This window comes from Dendrobates tinctorius, unplaced genomic scaffold (genome assembly GCF_039654945.1).
Source record: "Dendrobates tinctorius isolate UK_male_01 unplaced genomic scaffold, ASM3965494v1 ptg000018l, whole genome shotgun sequence".
NCBI lineage: Eukaryota > Metazoa > Chordata > Amphibia > Anura > Dendrobatidae > Dendrobates > Dendrobates tinctorius.
In genome coordinates this window covers 18,770,578-18,792,786 of record NW_027361686.1, presented here as the reverse complement: position 1 = coordinate 18,792,786, position 22,209 = coordinate 18,770,578, and the positions used below count along the sequence as shown (strand labels likewise).

Here is a 22,209-nt window from a genome sequence, read left to right as displayed (position 1 = left end):
AGGAGCACTGTGCAAGCGATCATATTGAAATGGAAGGAGTATCATACCACTTCAAATCTACCAAGACCCAGCTGTCCCTCTAAACTTTCATCTCAAGCAAAGAGAAGACTGATCAGAGATGCAGCCAAGAGGCCCATGATCACTCTGGATGAACTGCAGAGATCTACAGCTGAGGTGGAACCGTCTGTCCATAGGACAACAATCAGTCGTTCACTGCACAAATCTGGCCTTTTTGGAAGCGTGGCAAGAAGAAAGCTATTTCTCAAAGATATCCATAAAAAGTGTCATTTAAAGTTTGCAACAAGCCACCTGGGAGACACACCAAACATGTGAAAGAAGGTGCTCTGGTCAGATGAAACCAAAATCGAACTTTTTGGCAACAATGCCAAACGATATGTTTGGCGTAAAGGCAACACAGCTCATCACCCTGAACACACCATCCCCATTGTCAAACATGGTAGTGGCAGCATGATGGTTTGGGCCTGCTTTTCTTCAGCAGGAACAGGGAAGATGGTTAAAATTGATGGGAAGATGGACAGAGCCAAATACCGGTAGAAAACCTGTTGGAGTCTGCAAAAGACCTTAGACTGGGACAGAGATTTGTCTTCCAACAAGACAATGATCCCAAACATAAAGCAAAATCTACAATGGAATGGTTCACAAATAAACGTATCCAGGTGTTAGAATGGCCAAGTCAAAGTCCAGACCTGAATCCAATCAAGAATCTGTGGAATGAGCTGAAAACTGCTGTTCACAAACGATCTCCATCAAACCTCACTGAGCTCAAGCTGTTTGCCAAGGAAGAATGGGCAAGAATTTCAGTCTCTCAATGCAGAAAACTGATAGAGACATACCCCAAGCGACTTGCAACTGTAATCGCAGCAAAAGGTGGCACAACAAAGTATTAAGTTAAAGGGGCCGAATAATATTGCACGCCCCACTTTTCAGTTTTTGAATTTCCCCCAAAATTTAAAATAACCAATAAATTTCGTTCAACTTCACAATTGTGGTCCACTTGTTGTTGATTCTTCACCAAAAATTTGCATTTGGTATCTTTATGTTTGAAGCATGATATGTGGGAAAAGGTTGAAAAGTTCCAGGGAGCCAAATACTTTCGCAGGGCACTGTATATACGTTGTTAGTGCTTTTCTGCAGCAGAAATGCAATAAAAACGTGTATATTCCCACATTGCTGTATCAATAAAGTAACGGAAACCTACATAACAGAAAGTTTCCATAACAAAGCAGTTTTATCTAAAACATGATTTACCAAAGAGACAAAAAACGCAGCTGAAAAAAAATGCAATGAAGAAGTGCAAGCCACATACCGAAGCTCATTACTGGTGAAATGCTGTAAAAAACCTGGAACACCAAATACTCATTGTGCAAAGTTAGCCTTAGAATACCTGCCTCTTTTATTGCTTTTTTTTATTATTTTTTTTATTCACTTTTTTCCTCTGTGGTGTGAATCTCTTTTTCATATGTCATGTTTTAAAAAAACAGCTTTGCTTTGGATACTTCCTGTCAATAAGCTTTACTAGAACTTTATTGATACAGTCATGTGCACATTACATGTGCTTTAATGCATTTGCACTCCCAAATCAAGATAAAATACATACAGGTGCTTCGCTGAAGTTTATAACATTGAGCCGTGATAATAAAAAAAAAAAAAAAAAATAAAATAAATCACATTTTCCCCACAAAAATGACTTTTAGCCCCAAATTTTGCATTTTCACAAGGGTACCAGGAGAAATTGTACCATGCAATTTGTTGTGCAATTTTTCCTGAGTACATCAATACCCCATATGTGGGGGAAAACTACTGTTTAGGCGCACAGCAGGGCTTGCAAGGCAAGGAGCGCCATTTGACTTTTTGAATGCAAAATTTGCTGGATAATTAGCTGACGCCATGTCACGTTTGGAGAGCCCCTGATGTGCCTAAACAGTGGAAACCCCCAACAAATGTCACCATTTTGGAAACTAGACCCCTCAGGGAACTTATCTAGATGTGTGGTGAGCACCTTTAACTCCCAGATGCTTCCCAGAAGTTGATAACATTGCGCTGTGAAAATAAAAAATACACATTTTCCTCACAGAAATTATTTTTAGCCCCAAATGTTGCATTTTTACAAGGAGTAACATGAGAAATTGCACAATACAGTTTGTTGTGCAATTTCCCCTGAGTACACATATACCCCATATGTGGGAGTAAAATACTGTTTAGGCTCACGGCCAGACAGAAAAGAAGGAGTGACGTTTTGGAATGCAGACTTTGATGGAATGGTCTACCGGTGTCTTGTCTCCTTTCGGGAGCCCCTGATGCACCTAAACAGTGGAAACCCCCCACAAATGACATCTTTTTGGAAGCTAGACCCCTCAGGGAATGTATCTAGATGTGTGGTGAGCAACCTTAACCCCTAGCTGCTTCACAGAAGCTTATAAAGTAGAGAAGTGAAAATTTAAAAAAAAAATTCAACAGAAATGTAATTTTAGCTCTAATATTTTTCTTTTCACAAAGACAGCAGGAGAAAATGGACCCCAAAATTTGTTGTGCAATTTCTCCTGGGTATGCAGATACCCCTTATGTGGTTGAAAACTACTTTTGAGGCACAGTGCAAAGCTCAGAAGGGAAGAAGAGCCATACTGGAGTTCACATTTTGCTGGACTGGTTTGAGGGTGCCATGTCACATTGTTAGAGCACCTGAGGTGCCAGAATAGCAGTACCTCCATAACAGAACCAATTTTACAAACTACACCTCTCAATGATTTCATCTAGGGATGCAGTGATCATATTGACACAACTGGGGGGGGGGTCACAGAATTTTATACCAAATAATAAAAAAAAAAAAATTATACTTTTACCCCCAAAATTTTGTCTTAGCCTCAGATTTAACATTTGCATTTGGGGAAATGGCTAAAAATAGCACCAAAGTTTTTCCCATTTTTTGCTGAATGTAGAAATACCCTAATATGTGGCTGTACTGTACTGCTTAGCCATGCGGCGAGACTCGTGATGGACATAGTGCTATTGGCAAATAGCGCTCTATCCCTCCTAAGTCTCGCCATATGGCTAAGCAGTACTGTCATACAGGAGGCATCCTGGAGCGCAATATTTCCTAGAATTGTTAGCTGACTGCATATACAGAGCACCTATGTGCTAGAAGAGCAGAATCCAGTTTGGAAATTATACCCCTTTGGCTCATACTCACTTGCGAGAGACTCGCACGATTCTCGAGCGAGTCTCTCACATGAAAACCTGGCACTGCCGCCGGCACTCGGACCGGAGCGTGCGGCTACATGCATTTCTATGCAGCTGCACGCTCCGGTTCGAGTGCCGGCGGCAGTGCCAGGTTTTCATGCAAGAGACTCGCACGAGAATCGTGCGAGTCTCTAGCAAGTGAGTATGAGCCCTTTGGGAATTTATCTACAGGTGTCATGATGATTTTGAGCCCTTGGGAGTTTTCTAGAAACAAGCAGCAGTGATTGTTGCTGATTGAAAATTGCATGCCCAGTACGTTGTAGTGCCGGTATGTTGTCATACCTATACATGGTGCTCAGCTCATTCACCTGTAAATTAAACGGGCTGTCAAAGCTACAGAAATGCCAAACACGTAGACGATAAATGCGGATATATCACACTGGGGCTCAGAAGGGAGGGGGAGCATTTGGATTTGGGAGCACAGAATTTGCTGAATTTCTATTGGGGATTAGGGCCATTTTTTCTTTTCCAGCACTTTGTGCTACCAGTAACATGGAAAACCCCTATATTTCCGTTTATAGATGATGGACCTGAGTGGGGGCTTTTTTTGTGGATTGAGTTGAAGCTTTGTTGGGAACATTTTACATAACAATTTGGATCACATTTATCCAGCGCACTATGCTGAGCACTGACATCGGGGTTGCCATCTAAATCTCTGTGTGATGTAATTCATATGAAACCCCCGAGGGAGGCACTCACTATAATGTGGGAGCAGAGTTACTCTTGGACTCCGTCTGGCCTCTGTTCAGCAGTGTCTTTTTTTCAGTGTTGCAGAGAACTGTGGCAGACCGCGCTTTTAAGCACTCCTAATAAAAAGACGGACACCACCGGATCATACGGCGTCCACAGTGCCTCCATCTGCCTTATTATAGGGATACTTTCGCCGGGTGTTCCATCTGAATCACGTATTTCAGAGATTTAGACAGAAGCCCCAGTGTAAGCACACAGCGCAGAGCACAGGATAAATGTGAGCCGAGCCTTACCGCAATCTTTGGGAGGCAGAATGAAAAAAAATCAACAGCAGGTGAAGAATTGGTTTTATTTAGTTTTTACGCCATTCGTCATGCGGTATAAGTGATTAGGCGACTTTTTTCTTGGGGTCGGGTTCCCTGAACCCCAATCTGCATACTGTACACCGCACTTTATTTATAGAGGTCATATGGCTGCCTAACATTGCCTGAGCACACATCAGCTGGAACCATATTGGGTAATGGCTGTATTATTTAAATAGAGCGTCATTTCTAGCATTTTCCCATGTTTATTTACATGGTGCCTCAAATTATCTTTTTTCATCTTAGATTGATTGAGATTTGCTAATGAGGCTTGGTTGGCAGCACACCATCAATTGATTAGTTTTTTCTTAGATGATTGATTTTAAGTCTGTATTTGGATTTTTCTAACAATCTGATATTTTTGTACTCATATTGTCAAAATCTTGATAACTGTTACTGAGTCTGATGGTGTACCTCTATTTATGCTACTGGGGAGGACCTTAATGGGTCAGGTTCCTTTAGCCATTTTGGCTTTTTAAATGTTTTTATAATTTTTGGTCATACATTTTTGTCTTTGTGTCTGTACTCAATAAAATTCTTTTGTTAACGTGATCCCTATCTGTATGCATACCTCTTTTTCTCTTGTTTTTTGTTTCATTTTAGTATGATTATTAAAAAACAGCACAATGGGCATAAGATTTCTGTAGTATGGATCCCCTCTACTTTGCTAGAACAGTAATACACAGTGTTTTGCAAACAAAAATATGCAGCATAAAAAACGCACAAATACTCTTCATGAAATTTAGTGTTAGGCCTCAGTCAGATGTCCGTTTTTTGTGTACAATTGCTATTCATAGTTTTTACAGATAGCACTTGTACCTGTCATAGCCTATGTGGCTGTGCAAATGTCCTAATTTTTTGTGGGCCGAATGGCCCATAGAAAATCATGGAGATATGTCTAATTTTGATCCAAGAGTCGATCAAAAAGGGGCAATGCAAGTGAACAGATCCTTGAAAAATTCATACCATGCTCGTATGCCATCTGAGTGTGATCCAGTTTTCACATACTGTCAGAAAGGAGAAGGTGGAGAAACTTTTTTTTCTCCATGTACAAGAAAACTGATGATATTCGGACCAAACTCTGATTAAACTCTGACTTAAATAATCGGCTTGTTTTTCTTGACCGTGAGAAAACCAGATGTGTCAATGAGCCCTTAGAGTCTTTCAGAGGCAGACACATACAAATAAAACATGTTGCAGGTGCAACATTTTTACAAAAGCATTGCAACCTGTCCTGGATTGTAGATACTTCACACTAGATCTTGAAAATCAAGATCCCAGAGTCTGGAGGAAGAGTGGAGAGGCCACAATCTAAGCTGCTTGAGGCCTAGTGTGAAGTTTCCACAATCAGTGATGGTTTGGGGAGCCATGTCATCTGCTGGTGTAGGTCCACTGAGCTTTATCTAGACCAAAGTCAGCGCAGCCATCTACCAGGAAATTTTAGTGCACTTCATGCTTCCCTCTGCTGACAAGCTTTTTGGAGATGGAAATTTCATTCTCCAGCAGGATTTGGCACCTGTCCACACTGACAAAAGTACAATATCTGGTTTACAAACAACAGTATCACTGTGCTTGATTGGCCAGCAAACTCGTCTGACCTTAACCCTATAGAGAATCTATGGGGTATTGTCAAGAGGAAGATGCGAGACACCAGACCCAACAATGCAGATGAGCTGAAGGCTGCTATCAAAGCATCCTGGGCTTCCATAACACCTCAGCAGTGCCACAGGCTGATTGCCTCCATGCCACGCTGCATTGATGGCATTGATACAGTAATTGGTGCAAAAGGAGCCCCCAAGTATTGAATCCATTTACTGAACATACATTTCAGTAGGCCAACATTTCGGATTTTAAAATCATTTTTTCAAGATGGTGTTATAAAGTATTCTAATATACTGAGATAATGACTTTTAGGTTTTCATTGGCAGTAAGCCATAATCATCAACATAAACAGAAATAAACACTTGAAATAGATCACTCTGCTTGGAGTTTTCCTTCAGCTCCTAGATCTCCAGAGCTTAGGCCATGCCCCCAGCAGTCACGTGCTTCAGGTCCTGTTGGTCTGAAGCATGCATCTTCACCGCTGCTGCCCCGCTCCCAGGTATCTTTGGGCACAGTTTGTTTTACTCAGAACACGCGCACTGGCTCAGTGAGCAAGTGCAGTGCGGTGTTCCTGACAGTAGGATGCAGAATTGTTTTAAGGAGACTTCTGGATGTTGAAATATTTTCTTCTGTGGCGCTGATGACTGCACAACTAAACTGCAAACATTTCAGACATGGCTTGTACAGGTGAACCTCATTGAAATTCATAGTAAAACCATGTGGATGGTACTACTATACATTACTCTGCGCAGGGAGAGACTCAGGGGCGGACATATCATTGGTGCAACTTGTGCAGCTACACAGGGGTCCATGAGGTAAGGGGGCCACTACCACCTCCAAATCAGGTGGAATTATGACTTATGATGCGCTATGGGACTGCAAAGCCCTTTGTTTTGGCATTTTACCATTGTTATTTTGCCAACATTTGATGATATTTCGTATTCTGTATATTTCAGGTGTCCTCTGGTTGTCGGTTATCTCTGAGTTTTTATACATTATATTGCTCAGTCTTGGTTTTCTGCTTATGTGCTTGGAATTGTTCACATCCAGTAACTTTATAGATGGTTTGAAAATCAATGCCTTTGCTGCCATCATTACTGTGTTGTCAGGTAGGTGACATATAGTTCTTTGTTTACAGCAAAAATGTTAAATAAAATTGTAATTATTCTCATAGCAGTTTACGGGCATTATAGTAATAATGCACAAAGTTACATGCCAGATGAAAAGCCACATAATGCCAAAAACCCGGCCCCCCATATAAATGCAATCTACCTGGAGATATAGTGATGACCTGCTGGTATAAAACATTTAAAGAGGTCCTTTCACTGGGTCAAAAGTATCCAGTTTTGCCCTTATTTTACTCCTTTGTGCAGAATTATTAGGCAGTGAGTATTTTGACCATATCATCATTTTATGCAGATTTTCCAACTCCAAGCTGTATAGACGTCAATGCTTATTGGATGAAGCAGATCAGGTATATCTAATGATATCTAATGAGGCCTAAGGATATATTAACCTTTATCAAGGTGTGCAGAGTTATTGGCCAGCTTGTCTTCCTTGGGCAAAATAGGCCAAAAAAGTTTTAACTGACTCTGAAAAGTCAAAAATTGTTTCACGTCTTACAGGGGGATGCAGATTTCTAGAAATTGCTAAGATATTGAGGTGTGATCACAAAACCATCAAAAGTTTTGTTGGAAATAGTCCACAGGGACACCAAAAACATGTTTAGAAAAAAAAGACTCACATGAACTGCTAAATATTGGAGAAGAATCAAGCGTGAAGCCACCAGGAAGCCATTATCTTAACAGCAACACTTGATTCAGCTTCCCCCCTCACGCAGAGCAAAACTCGAACAATCAACAGGCAGCCCTGGCTGACCAGCCTGACCAAAGAACTGAGACGGGTTTCCAGAGCTGCTGAGCGGAGACAGAAGAGAACCCATTCTATTGAGCAGAACCCATTCTACTGAGCATCTGCGCATACAAGCAGACCCTTGCCAGCTTTAAGTCCACACTCTCTGCTGCAAAACAAACTTACTTCGCATCTCTCATATCCTCCCTGTCTCACAACCCTAAACAGCTCTTCAACACTTTCAATTCTCTATATATATCCAAGAAGAAAAGAAGATCGCACTCCTGGAGCTGGTGGAAATAGTGTTAGATTTATTGGCACATGCGTTACATGTCGGCCAGGGGAGTGATAACAGGAAAGGGAAAACAGCTGACAACGGCCGTTTCACGCTACCACAGCGCTTCAACAGGTCATTTTGTGGAAGGAAGTGACGGATTAATGAAGAGATCGCATCGTTAGGAACGATGGCACATGCGGTACATGTCCCCCGGCCGACATGTACTGCATGTGCCAATAAATCTAACACTATTTCCACCAGCTCCAGGAGTGCGGTCTTCTTTTCTTCTTGGATATAATCAGCATTGTGGATTCCCAGACCAGCACCCGCAGCTGCCAGCACTGAGAGCTCTGGATACCGCACACCACGAGAAGCTTAATGGTAACAGCGGTGCCGTCCGCGTTTCTCTTTTTTCACTTTCAATTCTCTACTCCGCCCCACAGCACCTCCTCCCTCTCCTCTCATTTCTGCTGAAGACTTTGCCTCCTTCTTTAAGCAGAAGTTCGACACGATCAGACAAAACTTTGGCCCGCAGCCCCCAATGCCCCTCTTAGCCGCTCAGCCCTGTTCTACAAAAGCCAGCTTCTCCACCATGACAGAAGATCAGCTCTCCACCCTTCTGCAAAGATCACACTTCACCACTTGTGCCCTCGACCCACTCCCGTCCCACCTCATCCCTAATTTGGCCACAGTCTTCATCCCATCTCTTACACACCTCTTCAACCTTTCACTTACAAATGGTGTCTTTCCCTCATCCTTCAAACATGCCTCAATCACACCCATCCTCAAAAAGCCCTCCCTTGACCCATCCTCTGTGTCTAACTATTGCCCGATATCTCTTCTCCCTTACGCCTCAAAACTACTGGAACAGCATGTATATCTTGAACTGTCCTCCCACCTCTCCTCCTGTTCCCTCTTTGACCGGTTACAATCTGGCTTCCGACCACATCACTCAACTGAAATTGCCCTAACTAAAGTCACTAACGACTTACTAACCACCAAGAGCAAGCGACACTACTCTGTCCTGCTTCTCCTGGACCTGTCCTCTGCCATCGACACCGTAGATCATTCCCTCCTGCTACAGACTCTCATCTCTGGGCATCACAGACTTGGCCCTATCCTGTATCTCATCATACCTAGCAGACCGAACATTTAGTGTCTCCCTCTCACACACCACCTCCTCACCTCGCCCCCTGTCTGTTGGTCTTCCTCAAGGCTCTGTCCTAGGACCCCTACTATTCTCTATCTACACCTTCGGCTTGGGACAGCTTATAGAATCCCACGGTTTGCAGTATCACCTCTACGCCGATGACACGCAGATCTACCTATCTGGACCCGACCTCGCCTCCTTACTGACTGAAATTCCACAATGTCTGTCTGCTATCTCAGCCTTCTTTTCTTCTCGCTTTCTCAAAGTGAACATGGACAAAACAGAATTCATCATCTTTCCCCCATCTCACTCTACCCCTCCACCAGACCTTTCCATCAATGTCAATGGCTGCTCTCTTTCCCCAGTCCCGCACGCTCGGTGCCTTGGGGTGATCCTCAACTCTGCGCTCTCTTTCAAACCACATATCCAAGCCCTCGCCTCCTCCTGCCGCCTCAAACTCAAAAATATTTTCCGGATCCGCTCATTCCTCAACCACAAAACCACTAGTGCATGCTTTTATCATCTCCCGTCTCGACTACTGCAACGTCCTACTCTCTGGCCTCCCTCTAGCACTCTGGCACCACTCCAGTCCATCCTACACTCTGCTGCCCGACTAATACACCTGTCTCCCCGCTATTCCCCATCCTCCCCTCTATGCCAGGCCCTTCACTGGCTTCCTATTGCCCAGAGGCTCCAATTCAAAACACTAACCATGACCTACAAAGCCATCCACAACCTGTCTCCTCCATACATCTGTGACATGGTCTCCAGGTACCTACCCGCATGCAACCATCGATCATCTCAAGATCTTCTCTACTTTCCCCTTATCTCTTCTTCGCACAACCGCATACAAGACTTCTCCCGTGCTTCCCCCATACTCTGGAACTCTCTGCCGCAACACATCAGACTCTCACCATCAACGGAAACCTTGAAGAAGAACCTGAAGACCCACCTGTTCCGACAAGCCTACAGCCTGCAATGATCCTCGGTCTACTGAACCACTACACGACCTGCTCTACCATCTCCTACTGTATCCTAACCCAGCCCTGTAGACTGTGAGCCCTCGCGGGCAGGGTCCCTTCTCCTTATGTACTTGTGTGTCCATTGTCTTACACATGTTTATTATACTTGTCTATATTTCCCCTTTTCACATGTAAAGCGCCATGGAATAAATGGTGCTATATAAATGCATAATAATAATTATCTTCCAGTGCTGTCATATTCCAACTGCATCCTCGCTGGAGATCCCAGAAGTACAAGGTGTTCACTGCTCAGAAACATGGCCAAGGTAAAGAAAGCTGGAACCTGAGCATCACTGAACAAGACACAGAAGTGGAAACATTAAAACTGGGCCAAGGAATATCCGAAGACAGATTTTTCAAAGACTGATGAGATGACAGAGACTTTTAATGGATCAGATGGAATGACCTTTGACTGGATCAGTAATGGGCACAGACCTCCATTTTGACTGATATACCAGCAAGGTGGAGGTGGGGTACTGTTATGGGCTGGCAATATTAAATATAAGCTAGTTGGGCCTTTTTGGGTTGAAAATGGACTCAAAATCAACTCTAAAACCAAGAAAAAGTCGGCATCTTTCAAGAAAACTGTTATTTTTGTTCAGGACAATCCGCCATTGCAGCATCAAAGTTTCCACTGCTCACCTACCAGCAAAGGCCTTAAAAGGGAATCTGTTAGCAGGTTTTTATCTGTAATATTAGAACAGCATGAGGTAGGGGCGGAGACACAGATTTCAGAAATGTGTAATTTGTCTGTGTGCTATTGTTTCCATACAGTGTTTTATCACTGGCTGGACTGATGCTCGCTTGAACCCAGGTCCAACCAGGCCCCCAGCACTGATTTTCAGCTTAATTCCAAAAAGCAATGTAGACAGAAAGATATGGGGTTGGCGTGGAAAGCTTTCTGAGCTCTGCTACATCTAAAAACTCTTCTTGTGTCACAACTGTTTCACCCAGTAAACCAAGTGATACATACAATCACTGAATGTTAGATTTGGAAGGGCCCTCAAGGGTCATTGTGTCCAACACCCCGCTCAATACAGGATTCACTAAACCATCTCAGACAGATGTCTGTCCAGCCTCTGTTTGAAGACCTCTATTGAAGAAGAACTCACCACCTCTCGTGGCAGCCTGTTCCACTCATTGATCACCCTCACTGTCAAAAAGTTTTTTCTAATATCTAATCTGCATCTTCTCCCTTTCAGTTTCATCCCATTGCTTCTAGTGTTTCCATGTGCAAATGAGAATAAGAATAATTTCTCTATACTGACATCCCTTCAGATATTTATAGACAGCTGTTAAGTCTCCTCTTAGCCTTCTTTTCGCAAGCTAAACATTCTCAGATCCTTTAACCGTTCCTCATAGGTCATAGTTTGCAGTCTAATGTAGTTTCCAAGAGAAAAAGGTCGCACTCTGCGGGATAATGATGAATGTTTATTGACACTGAACTACATGTCACGTCGGAGATGTGAAGGAGAGTGTGTCAAATGGCTGACTACGGCCGTTTCACGCTACTCGAGCGCTTCCACGGGTCAAAGTGCAGGAGGAAATGACGGATACTTATGCATACCAATCACTCCTCCTGCCAGCCACTAAAAAAATAACAAGTGAAACAGACAAGTGTTACGTGCAGACATATAAAAACATACAATTTACCGCCTCAGCGGGAACAATACCTTTACATATAAAATTACAAAGATTACAAGGAACAATAAATCATTATCAGTGTTACCAGTGGCGGATTAAGTGGACTATGGGCCCGGGGCTGTTCATAAAACCTGGGCCCCTGTACCCCCCTTCCCACCTGAGCGCTGCGGTCCCCGTGCGGGAATTGACAGCCGTACGGACCGCAGCACTTGGTTTGCTGCGGGTCCATACGGAAAACCCGCCACCATTCCACCACGTGTGGACATGGCCTAAAAAGACGTTGCACATAAGCTGTAGGCCTACGGCCAATACGCACAAAATCGCCCAACGTGATCCTGGCCATAGGGGATCCACTTTAATGTCCCCACTTTAATTTGAAGTCCCCTTACTTCATCCATTGCAGTCCCCTATCACCCACTCACTTCATCTGCAGTGCCGCTTCATCATTTGCAGCCCCTTATCCCCCCTTCCATTTCATCATGTGCAGTCCCCTTCCCCCCCAACTTCATGTGCAGCCCCACTCCCCCATCATCATGTGCAGTTAATTTACCCCCACATCATGTGCAGTCCCCCTTACCCCCAATTCATCATGTTCAGTCCTACTTACCCCTTAATTCATAATGTGCAGTTCCCCTTACCCCCAATTCATCATGTGCAGTCCCACTTACCCCTTAATTCATCATGTGCAGTCCCACTTACCCCTTAATTCATCATGTGCAGCCCCACTTACCCCTTAATTCATCATGTTCAGCCCCACTCACCCCCGCTTCATCATATGCAGCCCCACTCACCCCCCCTTCATCATGTGCAGCCCCACTCACCCCCCTTCATCATGTGAAGCCCCCACTCATCCCCCCTTCATCCTGTGAAGCCCCCACTCACCCCCTTCATCCTGTACAACCCCAGTCACCCCCCTTCATCCTGTACAGCCCCACTCACCCCCTTCATCATGTGAAGCCCCCACTCACCCCCTGCATCCTGTACTACCCCACTCACCCCCTTCATCATGTCTAGCCCCACTCAACTCCCTTCATCATGTGTAGCCCCGACTCACCCCCTTCATCCTGTGTAGCCCCACTCACCCCCCTTCATCATGTGAAGACCCCACTCACCCCCTTCATCATATACAGCCCCCAGTCACCCCCCTTCATCATATACAGCCCCCAGTCACCCCCCTGTCATCATATACAGGCCCCAGTCACCCCCCCTTCATCATATACAGGCCCCAGTCACCCCCCTTCATCATATACAGGCCCCAGTCACCCCCCTTCATCATATACAACCCCCAGTCACCCCCCCTTCATCATATACAGGCCCCAGTCACCCCCCCCTTCATCATATACAGCCCCAGTCACCCCCCCTTCATTGTGTACAGCCCCCACTCACCCCCTCCCCCATTTAATTCATTTTATAAATAAAAAAAAAATAAAAACAGTTCCCCATACTTACCTCACAGCCAGCTCGCTCCCCAGCAGCGCCTCTGCTTTCAGCATCCTCCGGGACATGTCGGCGCGTGCACGATGACGTCATCGCGCACGCCCGACATCTGACCCGGAAGTACAGCCGGAGGGAGCCGGAGCTGAGCAGCCATCAAGATGACGGCCGTGCACAGCTCCCGGCCCCTCATAGAATGTGACGCGGGCGGCTGTCTGCTGCCGGCGGCGTCACAGCACAGGGCACGGCCGGCCCTGTACAGGTGCTGGGGGAGCGGTCCGGGGGGCATTTGCCTCTCTGCCACCCGGCCCAGCCCGCCCCTGGGCCCCCAAAAAACCTTGGGCCCGGGGCGACCGCCCCATCCGCCCCTATTAAGATCCGCCATTGAGTGTTACTGGTTAACCCCTATAATTAAAGTTAACTCTTCTGGATAATCTAAAAGTTTGCAGTCTGCTCACCATCTTGGTAGCTCTTCTCTAAACTTGCTCCAGTACTTCAATGTCTTTTTTAAGATGTGGTGCCCAGAACTGGACACAGTATTCCAGAACATCGCTGGAATCAGGGCATCTTTTAATACATTATGCTGCTCTCACATGAGGTAGCAAAAAGTTGGTGACAGATTCCTTTTAAAGATGAAAGAATAATGACCCCGACCCTTCCTAACTCGATGGGATGCCCGATACTTTTTTCTTATCGGGCTGATACCATCTGATCCGATATTTTAGGGTATCGGATGGTATCGCTCAACACTAGTCATGACAACCTCCGAGTCATTTAACTACAGAGAGCTGGTGAGAACATGCTCACAGCAAGGTGTCAGCAGCGCTCAGCATTGGTATAATGCATTACAATGCTGGAGCATTGTAATGTATTATACCTAAAGTCAAAGCGAAAGTGAAAGTCCCATAAAGGGACAAGGTAAAAAAAAAACATTTTTTAAAAAAAAATAAAAAAATAGCAATTCAAGTCTATGGGACTTCCGGTATCGGAATAAGAAAAACCCTTTTCTGTCCTTGTACAGCCTCTCGGGGGGGGGTGTACGGACCTTCCGGGGGTCTGTGCGGACTGCCGGGGGGGCTGTGCCGGCCTGCCGGTGGTCTGTACCGACTGTCCGGGGGTCCGTGCAGGCTGCGGGGGTCCGTGCAGGATCATCCGATGGGACTACAAGTCCCATCTGGCGATGCCTGCTACCATGACGGTGATTGACACATTAGCCAACGATGGGACAGTAGTAGTCTCATCATCCGGCTAATGTGTTGAATGTACAAAAAATAAAAAAATACATACTACATGCTACATACATGCAACAAACATACTACATATATATACACAACATACATGCTACATACATACTACATGCTACATACATGCAACAAACATACTACATACATACTACATACATACTACATACATATTACATACATGCAACAAACATACTACATACATACTACATTCATACTACATTCATACAACATACATACAACATGCATACTACATGTATACTACATGCATGCAACATACATACATACTACATATATACTACATGCATGCTACATATATACTACATGCAACATGCATACTACATATTACTACATGCATGCAACATACATACATAATACATATATACCACATGCATGCAACATGCATACTACATATATACCACATGCATGCAACATACATATATACTACATGCAACATACATATATACTACATGCAACATACATACTACATATATACTACATGCATGCAACATACATACTACATATATACCACATGCATGCAACATGCATACTACATATATACTACATGCAACATGCATACTACATGCATTCAACATACATATATACTACATATATACTGCATGCAACATACATACTATATACATACGACATATATACTACATATATACCACATGCATGCAACATGCATACCACATATATACTACATGCATGCAACATACATATATACTACATATATACTACATGCAACATGCATATTACATATATACTACATGCATGCAACATACATACTACATATATACCACATGCATGCAACATGCATACTACATATACCACATATATACTACATGCATGCAATATACATATATACTACATATAAACTACATGCAACATGCATACTACATATATACCACATATATACTACATGCATGCAACATACATATACAAAATATATACTACATGCATGCATACTACATATATACCACATGCATACTACATATATACTACATGCAACATACATATATACTACATATACAGTGGGGAAAAAAAGTATTTAGTCAGTCAGCAATAGTGCAAGTTCCACCACTTAAAAAGATGAGAGGTGTCTGTAATTTACATCATAGGTAGACCTCAACTATGGGAGACAAACTGAGAAAAAAAAAATCCAGAAAATCACATTGTCTGGTTTTTTTTTTCATTGTATTTGCATATTATGGTGGAAAATAAGTATTTGGTCAGAAACAAGCAATCAAGATTTCTGGCTCTCACAGACCTGTAACTTCTTCTTTAAGAGTCTCCTCTTTCCTCCACTCATTACCTGTAGTAATGGCACCTGTTTAAACTTGTTATCAGTATAAAAAGACACCTGTGCACACCCTCAAACAGTCTGACTCCAAACTCCACTATGGTGAAGACCAAAGAGCTGTCAAAGGACACCCGAAACAAAATTGTAGCCCTGCACCAGGCTGGGAAGACTGAATCTGCAATAGCCAACCAGCTTGGAGTGAAGAAATCAACTATGGGAGCAATAATTAGAAAATGGAAGACATACAAGACCACTGATAATCTCCCTCGATCTGGTGCTCCACGCAAAATCCCACCCCGTGGGGTCAGAATGATCACAAGAACGGTGAGCAAAAATCCCAGAACCACGCGGGGGGACCTAGTGAATGAACTGCAGAGAGCTGGGACCAATGTAACAAGGCCTACCATAAGTAACACACTACGCCACCATGGACTCAGATCCTGCAGTGCCAGACGTGTCCCACTGCTTAAGCCTGTACATGTCCGGGCCCGTCTGAAGTTTGCTAGAGAGCATTTGGATGATCCAGAGGAGTTTTGGGAGAATGTCCTATGGTCTGATGAAACCAAACTGGAACTGTTTGGTAGAAACACAACTTGTCGTGTTTGGAGGAAAAAGAATACTGAGTTGCATCCATCAAACACCATACCTACTGTAAAGCATGGTGGTGGAAACATCATGCTTTGGGGCTGTTTCTCTGCAAAGGGGCCAGGATGACTGATCCGGGTACATGAAAGAATGAATGGGGCCATGTATCGTGAGATTTTGAGTGCAAACCTCCTTCCATCAGCAAGGGCATTGAAGATGAAACGTGGCTGGGTCTTTCAACATGACAATGATCCAAAGCACACCGCCAGGGCAACGAAGGAGTGGCTTCGTAAGAAGCATTTCAAGGTCCTGGAGTGGCCTAGCCAGTCTCCAGATCTCAACCCTATAGAAAACCTTTGGAGGGAGTTGAAAGTCCGTGTTGCCAAGCGAAAAGCCAAAAACATCACTGCTCTAGAGGAGATCTGCATGGAGGAATGGGCCAACATACCACCAACAGTGTGTGGCAACCTTGTGAAGACTTACAGAAAACGTTTGACCTCTGTCATTGCCAACAAAGGATATATCACAAAGTATTTGTTTCTGACCAAATACTTATTTTCCACCATAATATGCAAATAAAATGAAAAAAAAAAAAACAGACAATGTGATTTTCTGGATTTTTTTTTCCTCAGTTTGTCTCCCATAGTTGAGGTCTACCTATGATGTAAATTATAGACGCCTCTCATCTTTTTAAGTGGTGGAACTTGCACTATTGCTGATGGACTAAATACTTTTTTTCCCCACTGTATACTACATGCAACATGCATACAACATATATACTACATGCATGCAACATACATATATACTACATATATACTACATGCAACATGCATACTACATATATACCACATGCATGCAACATACATATATATACTACATGCATGCAACATGCATACTACATATATACCACATGCATGCAACATGCATACTACATATATACCACATATATACTACATGCATGCAACATACATACTATATATATACTACATGCAACATGCATACAACATATATACTACATGCATGCAACATGCATACTACATATATACCACATGCATGCAACATACATATATACTACATGCATGCAACATACATACTACATATATACCACATATATGCTACATGCATGCAACATACATATACTACATGCAACATGCATACTACATGCATGCAACATACATACTACATATATACCACATGCATGCAACATGCAAACTACATATATACCACATATATACTACATGCATGCAACATACATATATGCTACATGCAACATGCATACTACATATATACCACATGCATGCAACATACATATATACTACATGCATGCAACATGCATACTACATATATACCACATATATGCTACATGCATGCAACATACATATACTACATGCAACATGCATACTACATATATACCACATGCATGCAACATGCATACTACATATATACCACATATATACTACATGCATGCAACATACATATATGCTACATGCAACATGCATACTACATATATACCACATGCATGCAACATACATATATACTACATGCATGCAACATGCATACTACATATATACCACATATATGCTACATGCATGCAACATACATATACTACATGCAACATACATACTACATATATACCACATGCATGCAACATGCATACTACATATATACCACATATATACTACATGCATGCAACATACATACTACATATATACAACTTATACTACATGCAACATACATATATACAACATATATACTACATGCAACATACATACTACATGCAACATACATATATACACTACATGCATGCAACATACATACATACTACATACATACTACATATTGTAGGGATGGGACTCACTAAGGTGCAGCGGGAGACAATCAGGAGACAGGTTCTTCAACAGAGCATGCGGTTTATTTCTGTCATAAACCATCAAACAGCGTGTCACCAAGAATAGCCTCTAGCTTATGCAAACAAAAACATAAACGTCCGTGGTTGCAGACTCAGACCGCGAGTCTCAGCACATGCTGGGAGGTGTAGTCCTCCCCACATACAGCTACCTGGTTCAGGAGCAGGCCACATTATAAGGCTGTAGCCACACCCACGAATCCAGCAGCTGACTGGTCACCTGACTGTGACCTCACCACAGGTCCTTCAAACAACAATAATAATAATATCTGGTACGCTTTACTTATGCCTTACATTATAGAGACAAGCCATTTATGAGGCACATATCTCCCATCAATTACACGACCCTTAGCCCTGCCACATACCTCCCCCCTCTGCCTAAAGCCGTGGGGCTTGGCACTTTCACCTACCAGGCAAGGGATTCTGGAGAGGGCATCAGCATTCCCATGTAGCTTCCCGGCCCTATGCTCTACATGGAAGCTGAAGTCTTGTAGGGCTAAGAACCAGCGGGTGACCCTAGCATTCTTGCCCTTTGTTTCCCTCATCCACCTGAGTGGGGCATTGTGACGTCCGCCTGCGGGTCTGGGCTGCAGCCAGGCAACACCCCGAGAAACACTGATACCCTTTACCCCTATACAGGGATCTGGATTTATAGCAGAGCCCAGGAGGCGCTGTCTGAATAGGAGCAGTGACCAGAGCAGGACGGTCGCCAGAAAGGTGTTCCAATACAGGACACAAACGTGGAGATATGCGAGTCTAAACCAGTCGGGCAGCAATGGTACAAAAACGGTAGACAGAAGCAGAGTCAGATTCAGGCCGAGAGTCATAAACCAGGAGAGTAGCAGAGGTACAGAATCGTTAGGCAGAAGCAGAGTCAGATTCAGGCCGAAAGTCATTAACCAGGAGAGTCGCAGAGGTACAGAATCGTTAGGCAGAAGGAGAGTCAGAAGTCCAGGCCAAAGTCAGTCAGTCAGAAAGCAATTCACACAGTAACACACAGGGGAACCAAGAATATATCCGGCGGCTTGCAAGACCAGTCCCAAGGTATTTCAGGGATCAGGTCACCCCTCATAGGTTCCTGGACTGATGATGTCATCAGTACCGCCCCCAGGACCAGGCCAGATGGAGATGCAGTAACCTCTTGATGACTGACAGAGGGGTGGAGCCTGCGTCCACCAGATGCCTGCGCAGGTGCCCTTACTCTGTCAGCACCATAACTCCCGGGCGAGCCATGGCGCCTCCTAGTGACCGCGACAGGAGCAGCAGACCCAGAATTTAACGGCGACGTGACAGACCGGCGCCTCCTAGAGGCTAAAGCCGGGACAGTAGGCTCTGAGCCTGACGTGACAGAACCACGGCCCTGTCCAGTGGCCGAGGCAGGAACAGCCATCCCTGAGTCTGACGATAAAGTGGCGGTCCGGCACCTCCTAGAGGCCGCGACCGGAACAGCAGGCCCTAAGTCTGGCGGAAACGTGACAGTACCCCCCCCTCCAAGAGGGGCCTCCGGACCCTCAAAACCCGGTTTATCAGGGTGAAGGAGGTGAAACCTTCTAATCAACCCCTTGGCATGAATGTCACTAGCGGGGACCCAGGACCTCTCCTCTGGGCCATAGCCTTTCCAATGAACTAAATATTGCACAGACTTTCTCACTAAACGGGAATCAAGGATGCCCTGGACTTCGTACTCCAAGGCACCCTTGACCAAAACTGGAGGAGGAGGGGACTGGACGGGATGAATTGGGGAGCGGTACACCTTGAGAAGGGATTTGTGGAAAACATTAGGAATTTTAAAAGACTGAGGGAGCCTTAAACGAAAGGCTACCGGGTTAATTACTTCTAATATCTCGTAGGGACCAATAAACCTGGGCCCCAGTTTGGCAGATGGCACCTTAAGCTTAATGTTTCTGGTAGACAGCCAAACTTTGTCCCCAACTCCTAGGTGCGGCCCCGTGGACCTCCGTTTATTTGCGGCCGAAGCCTGCCTGACCTGGGACCCTTTCAAGTTTGTGTTCACCTCCGACCAGATTGTCCTTAAGTGACGTATGGAATTTTCTACTCCCGGAAGCTCCGACATCTTGGCCGAAAATGAACCAAAACGTGGGTGCAAACCATGATTGCAGAAGAACGGGGTGGTTTTGATAGATTCCTGGTACTGGTTATTTAGAGCGAACTCAGCTAATGGGAGATGTTCCGCCCAATCAGACTGATGTTCCGAGACATAGCAGCGAAGATATTGCTCTAGAGCCTGGTTGGTACGCTCCGTTTGACCATTGGTCTCAGGGTGGTAAGCGGAGGAGAAGGATAATTCAATACCAATACGTTTGCAGAATGCTCTCCAGAATTTGGAAACAAACTGGGTACCTCGGTCGGACACGATATTCTCTGGAGCGCCATGCAGCCTTATTACATGAACAATAAACAACTTACTCAGAGTTTCTGAATTAGGTAATCCAGAGAGGGGAACAAAATGACATTGCTTACTGAACCTGTCCACCACCACCCAGATACATGTCTTCCCCTCTGAGGGTGGTAGGTCAGTAATGAAGTCCATGGAGATGTGGGTCCATGGACTCTCTGGAGCGGGCAAGGACTGGAGCCAGCCGGCAGGCCGATTGTGAGGGGACTTGGCGAGAGCACAGATTTCACAAGCCAGTACATAATCCTTGCAGTCCTTAACTACCGTTGGCCACCAAAAACTCCTAGTCACAAGTCTGGCGGTATTATTGACCCCAGGATGGCCTGCCAGGACGGAGTCGTGCGACTCCTTCAGAACTTGTAGGCGAAACGGCGCTGGAACAAACAATTTCTGGGGGGGCGTCGAGTCAGGGGCTGGTTCTGGGGACCTACGGATCTCCTCCAGAAGGTCCAGAGACACAGCCGACACAACAATACCATTGGCCAGTATTGGAACTGGCTCCGAGTCCTCAGCCTGTGAGGGGCAGAAACTTCGAGAGGGAGCATCAGCCCTCACATTTTTGGTACCAGGACGAAAGGTTATTAAGAAATCAAACCTAGAGAAGAACAAGGCCCACCTCCCTTGTCTAGGATTTAATCTTTTTGCTGACTCCAGGTAAGTCAGATTCTTGTGATCTGTAATCACAGTGATCTTATGTTTGGCGTCTTCGAGGAAGTGGCGCCATTCCTCGAAGGCCCATTTGATCGCCAATAACTCCCGATTACCTATATCGTAATTCTTCTCAGTGGCAGAGAATTTGCGGGAGAAAAAGGCACATGGGCGAAGCTGAGTGAGTGATGCAGTGCCTTGCGACAGCACTGCTCCCACTCCGACCTCAGAGGCGTCCACCTCTACAATAAACGGGCGGTCCAGATCAGGCTGAACCAAAACTGGGTTGGCTACAAAGCACTCTTTTAACGTAGCAAAAGCCTGAATTGCCTCAGGGTTCCAATTGGTCACGTCTGCCCCTTTTCGGGTCAAATCCGTGAGTGGTTTAGCAATTTCGGAGAAACCCCTGGTGAATTTTCGGTAATAATTTGCAAACCCTAAAAATCGCTGCAGCGCTTTTAGCGACTTGGGTTGCACCCAAGTTTTAATAGGTTGGATCTTGGCAGGATCCATACGGAAGCCTGTGCTTGAAATCACATATCCTAAAAATTGTACCTCATCCGCAAAAAAAACACATTTCTCCAGTTTAGCAAACAGGGAGTGTTCTCGCAGTCTCTGCAGTACAGAGCGAACGTGCTGAGCATGTGTCACAGGGTCAGCAGAATAAATCAAAATGTCATCTAAATACACAACGACATACACCCCACAAATGTCCCTGAAAATGTCATTTACAAAGTGCTGGAACACGGCAGGTGCGTTACTGAGTCCAAACGGCATTACAAGGTACTCAAAGTGGCCAAGTGGGGTATTAAAGGCGGTT

The 22,209-nt window shown here is 44.5% G+C and overlaps 1 protein-coding gene across 2 annotated transcripts in view; it reads left to right on the top strand.

Annotated features, from left to right (window-relative positions):
• The window catches only part of LOC141082570 (germ cell-specific gene 1-like protein), a 130,084-nt gene that overhangs the window by 82,670 nt on the left and 25,205 nt on the right, over positions 1 to 22,209 (top strand). For both annotated transcript variants that reach the window (XM_073566541.1, XM_073566543.1), the window contains exon 4: positions 6,869 to 7,021. In XM_073566541.1, the coding sequence (XP_073422642.1) occupies positions 6,869 to 7,021 (153 nt within the window). The remainder of the gene's footprint in view (positions 1 to 6,868; positions 7,022 to 22,209) is intronic.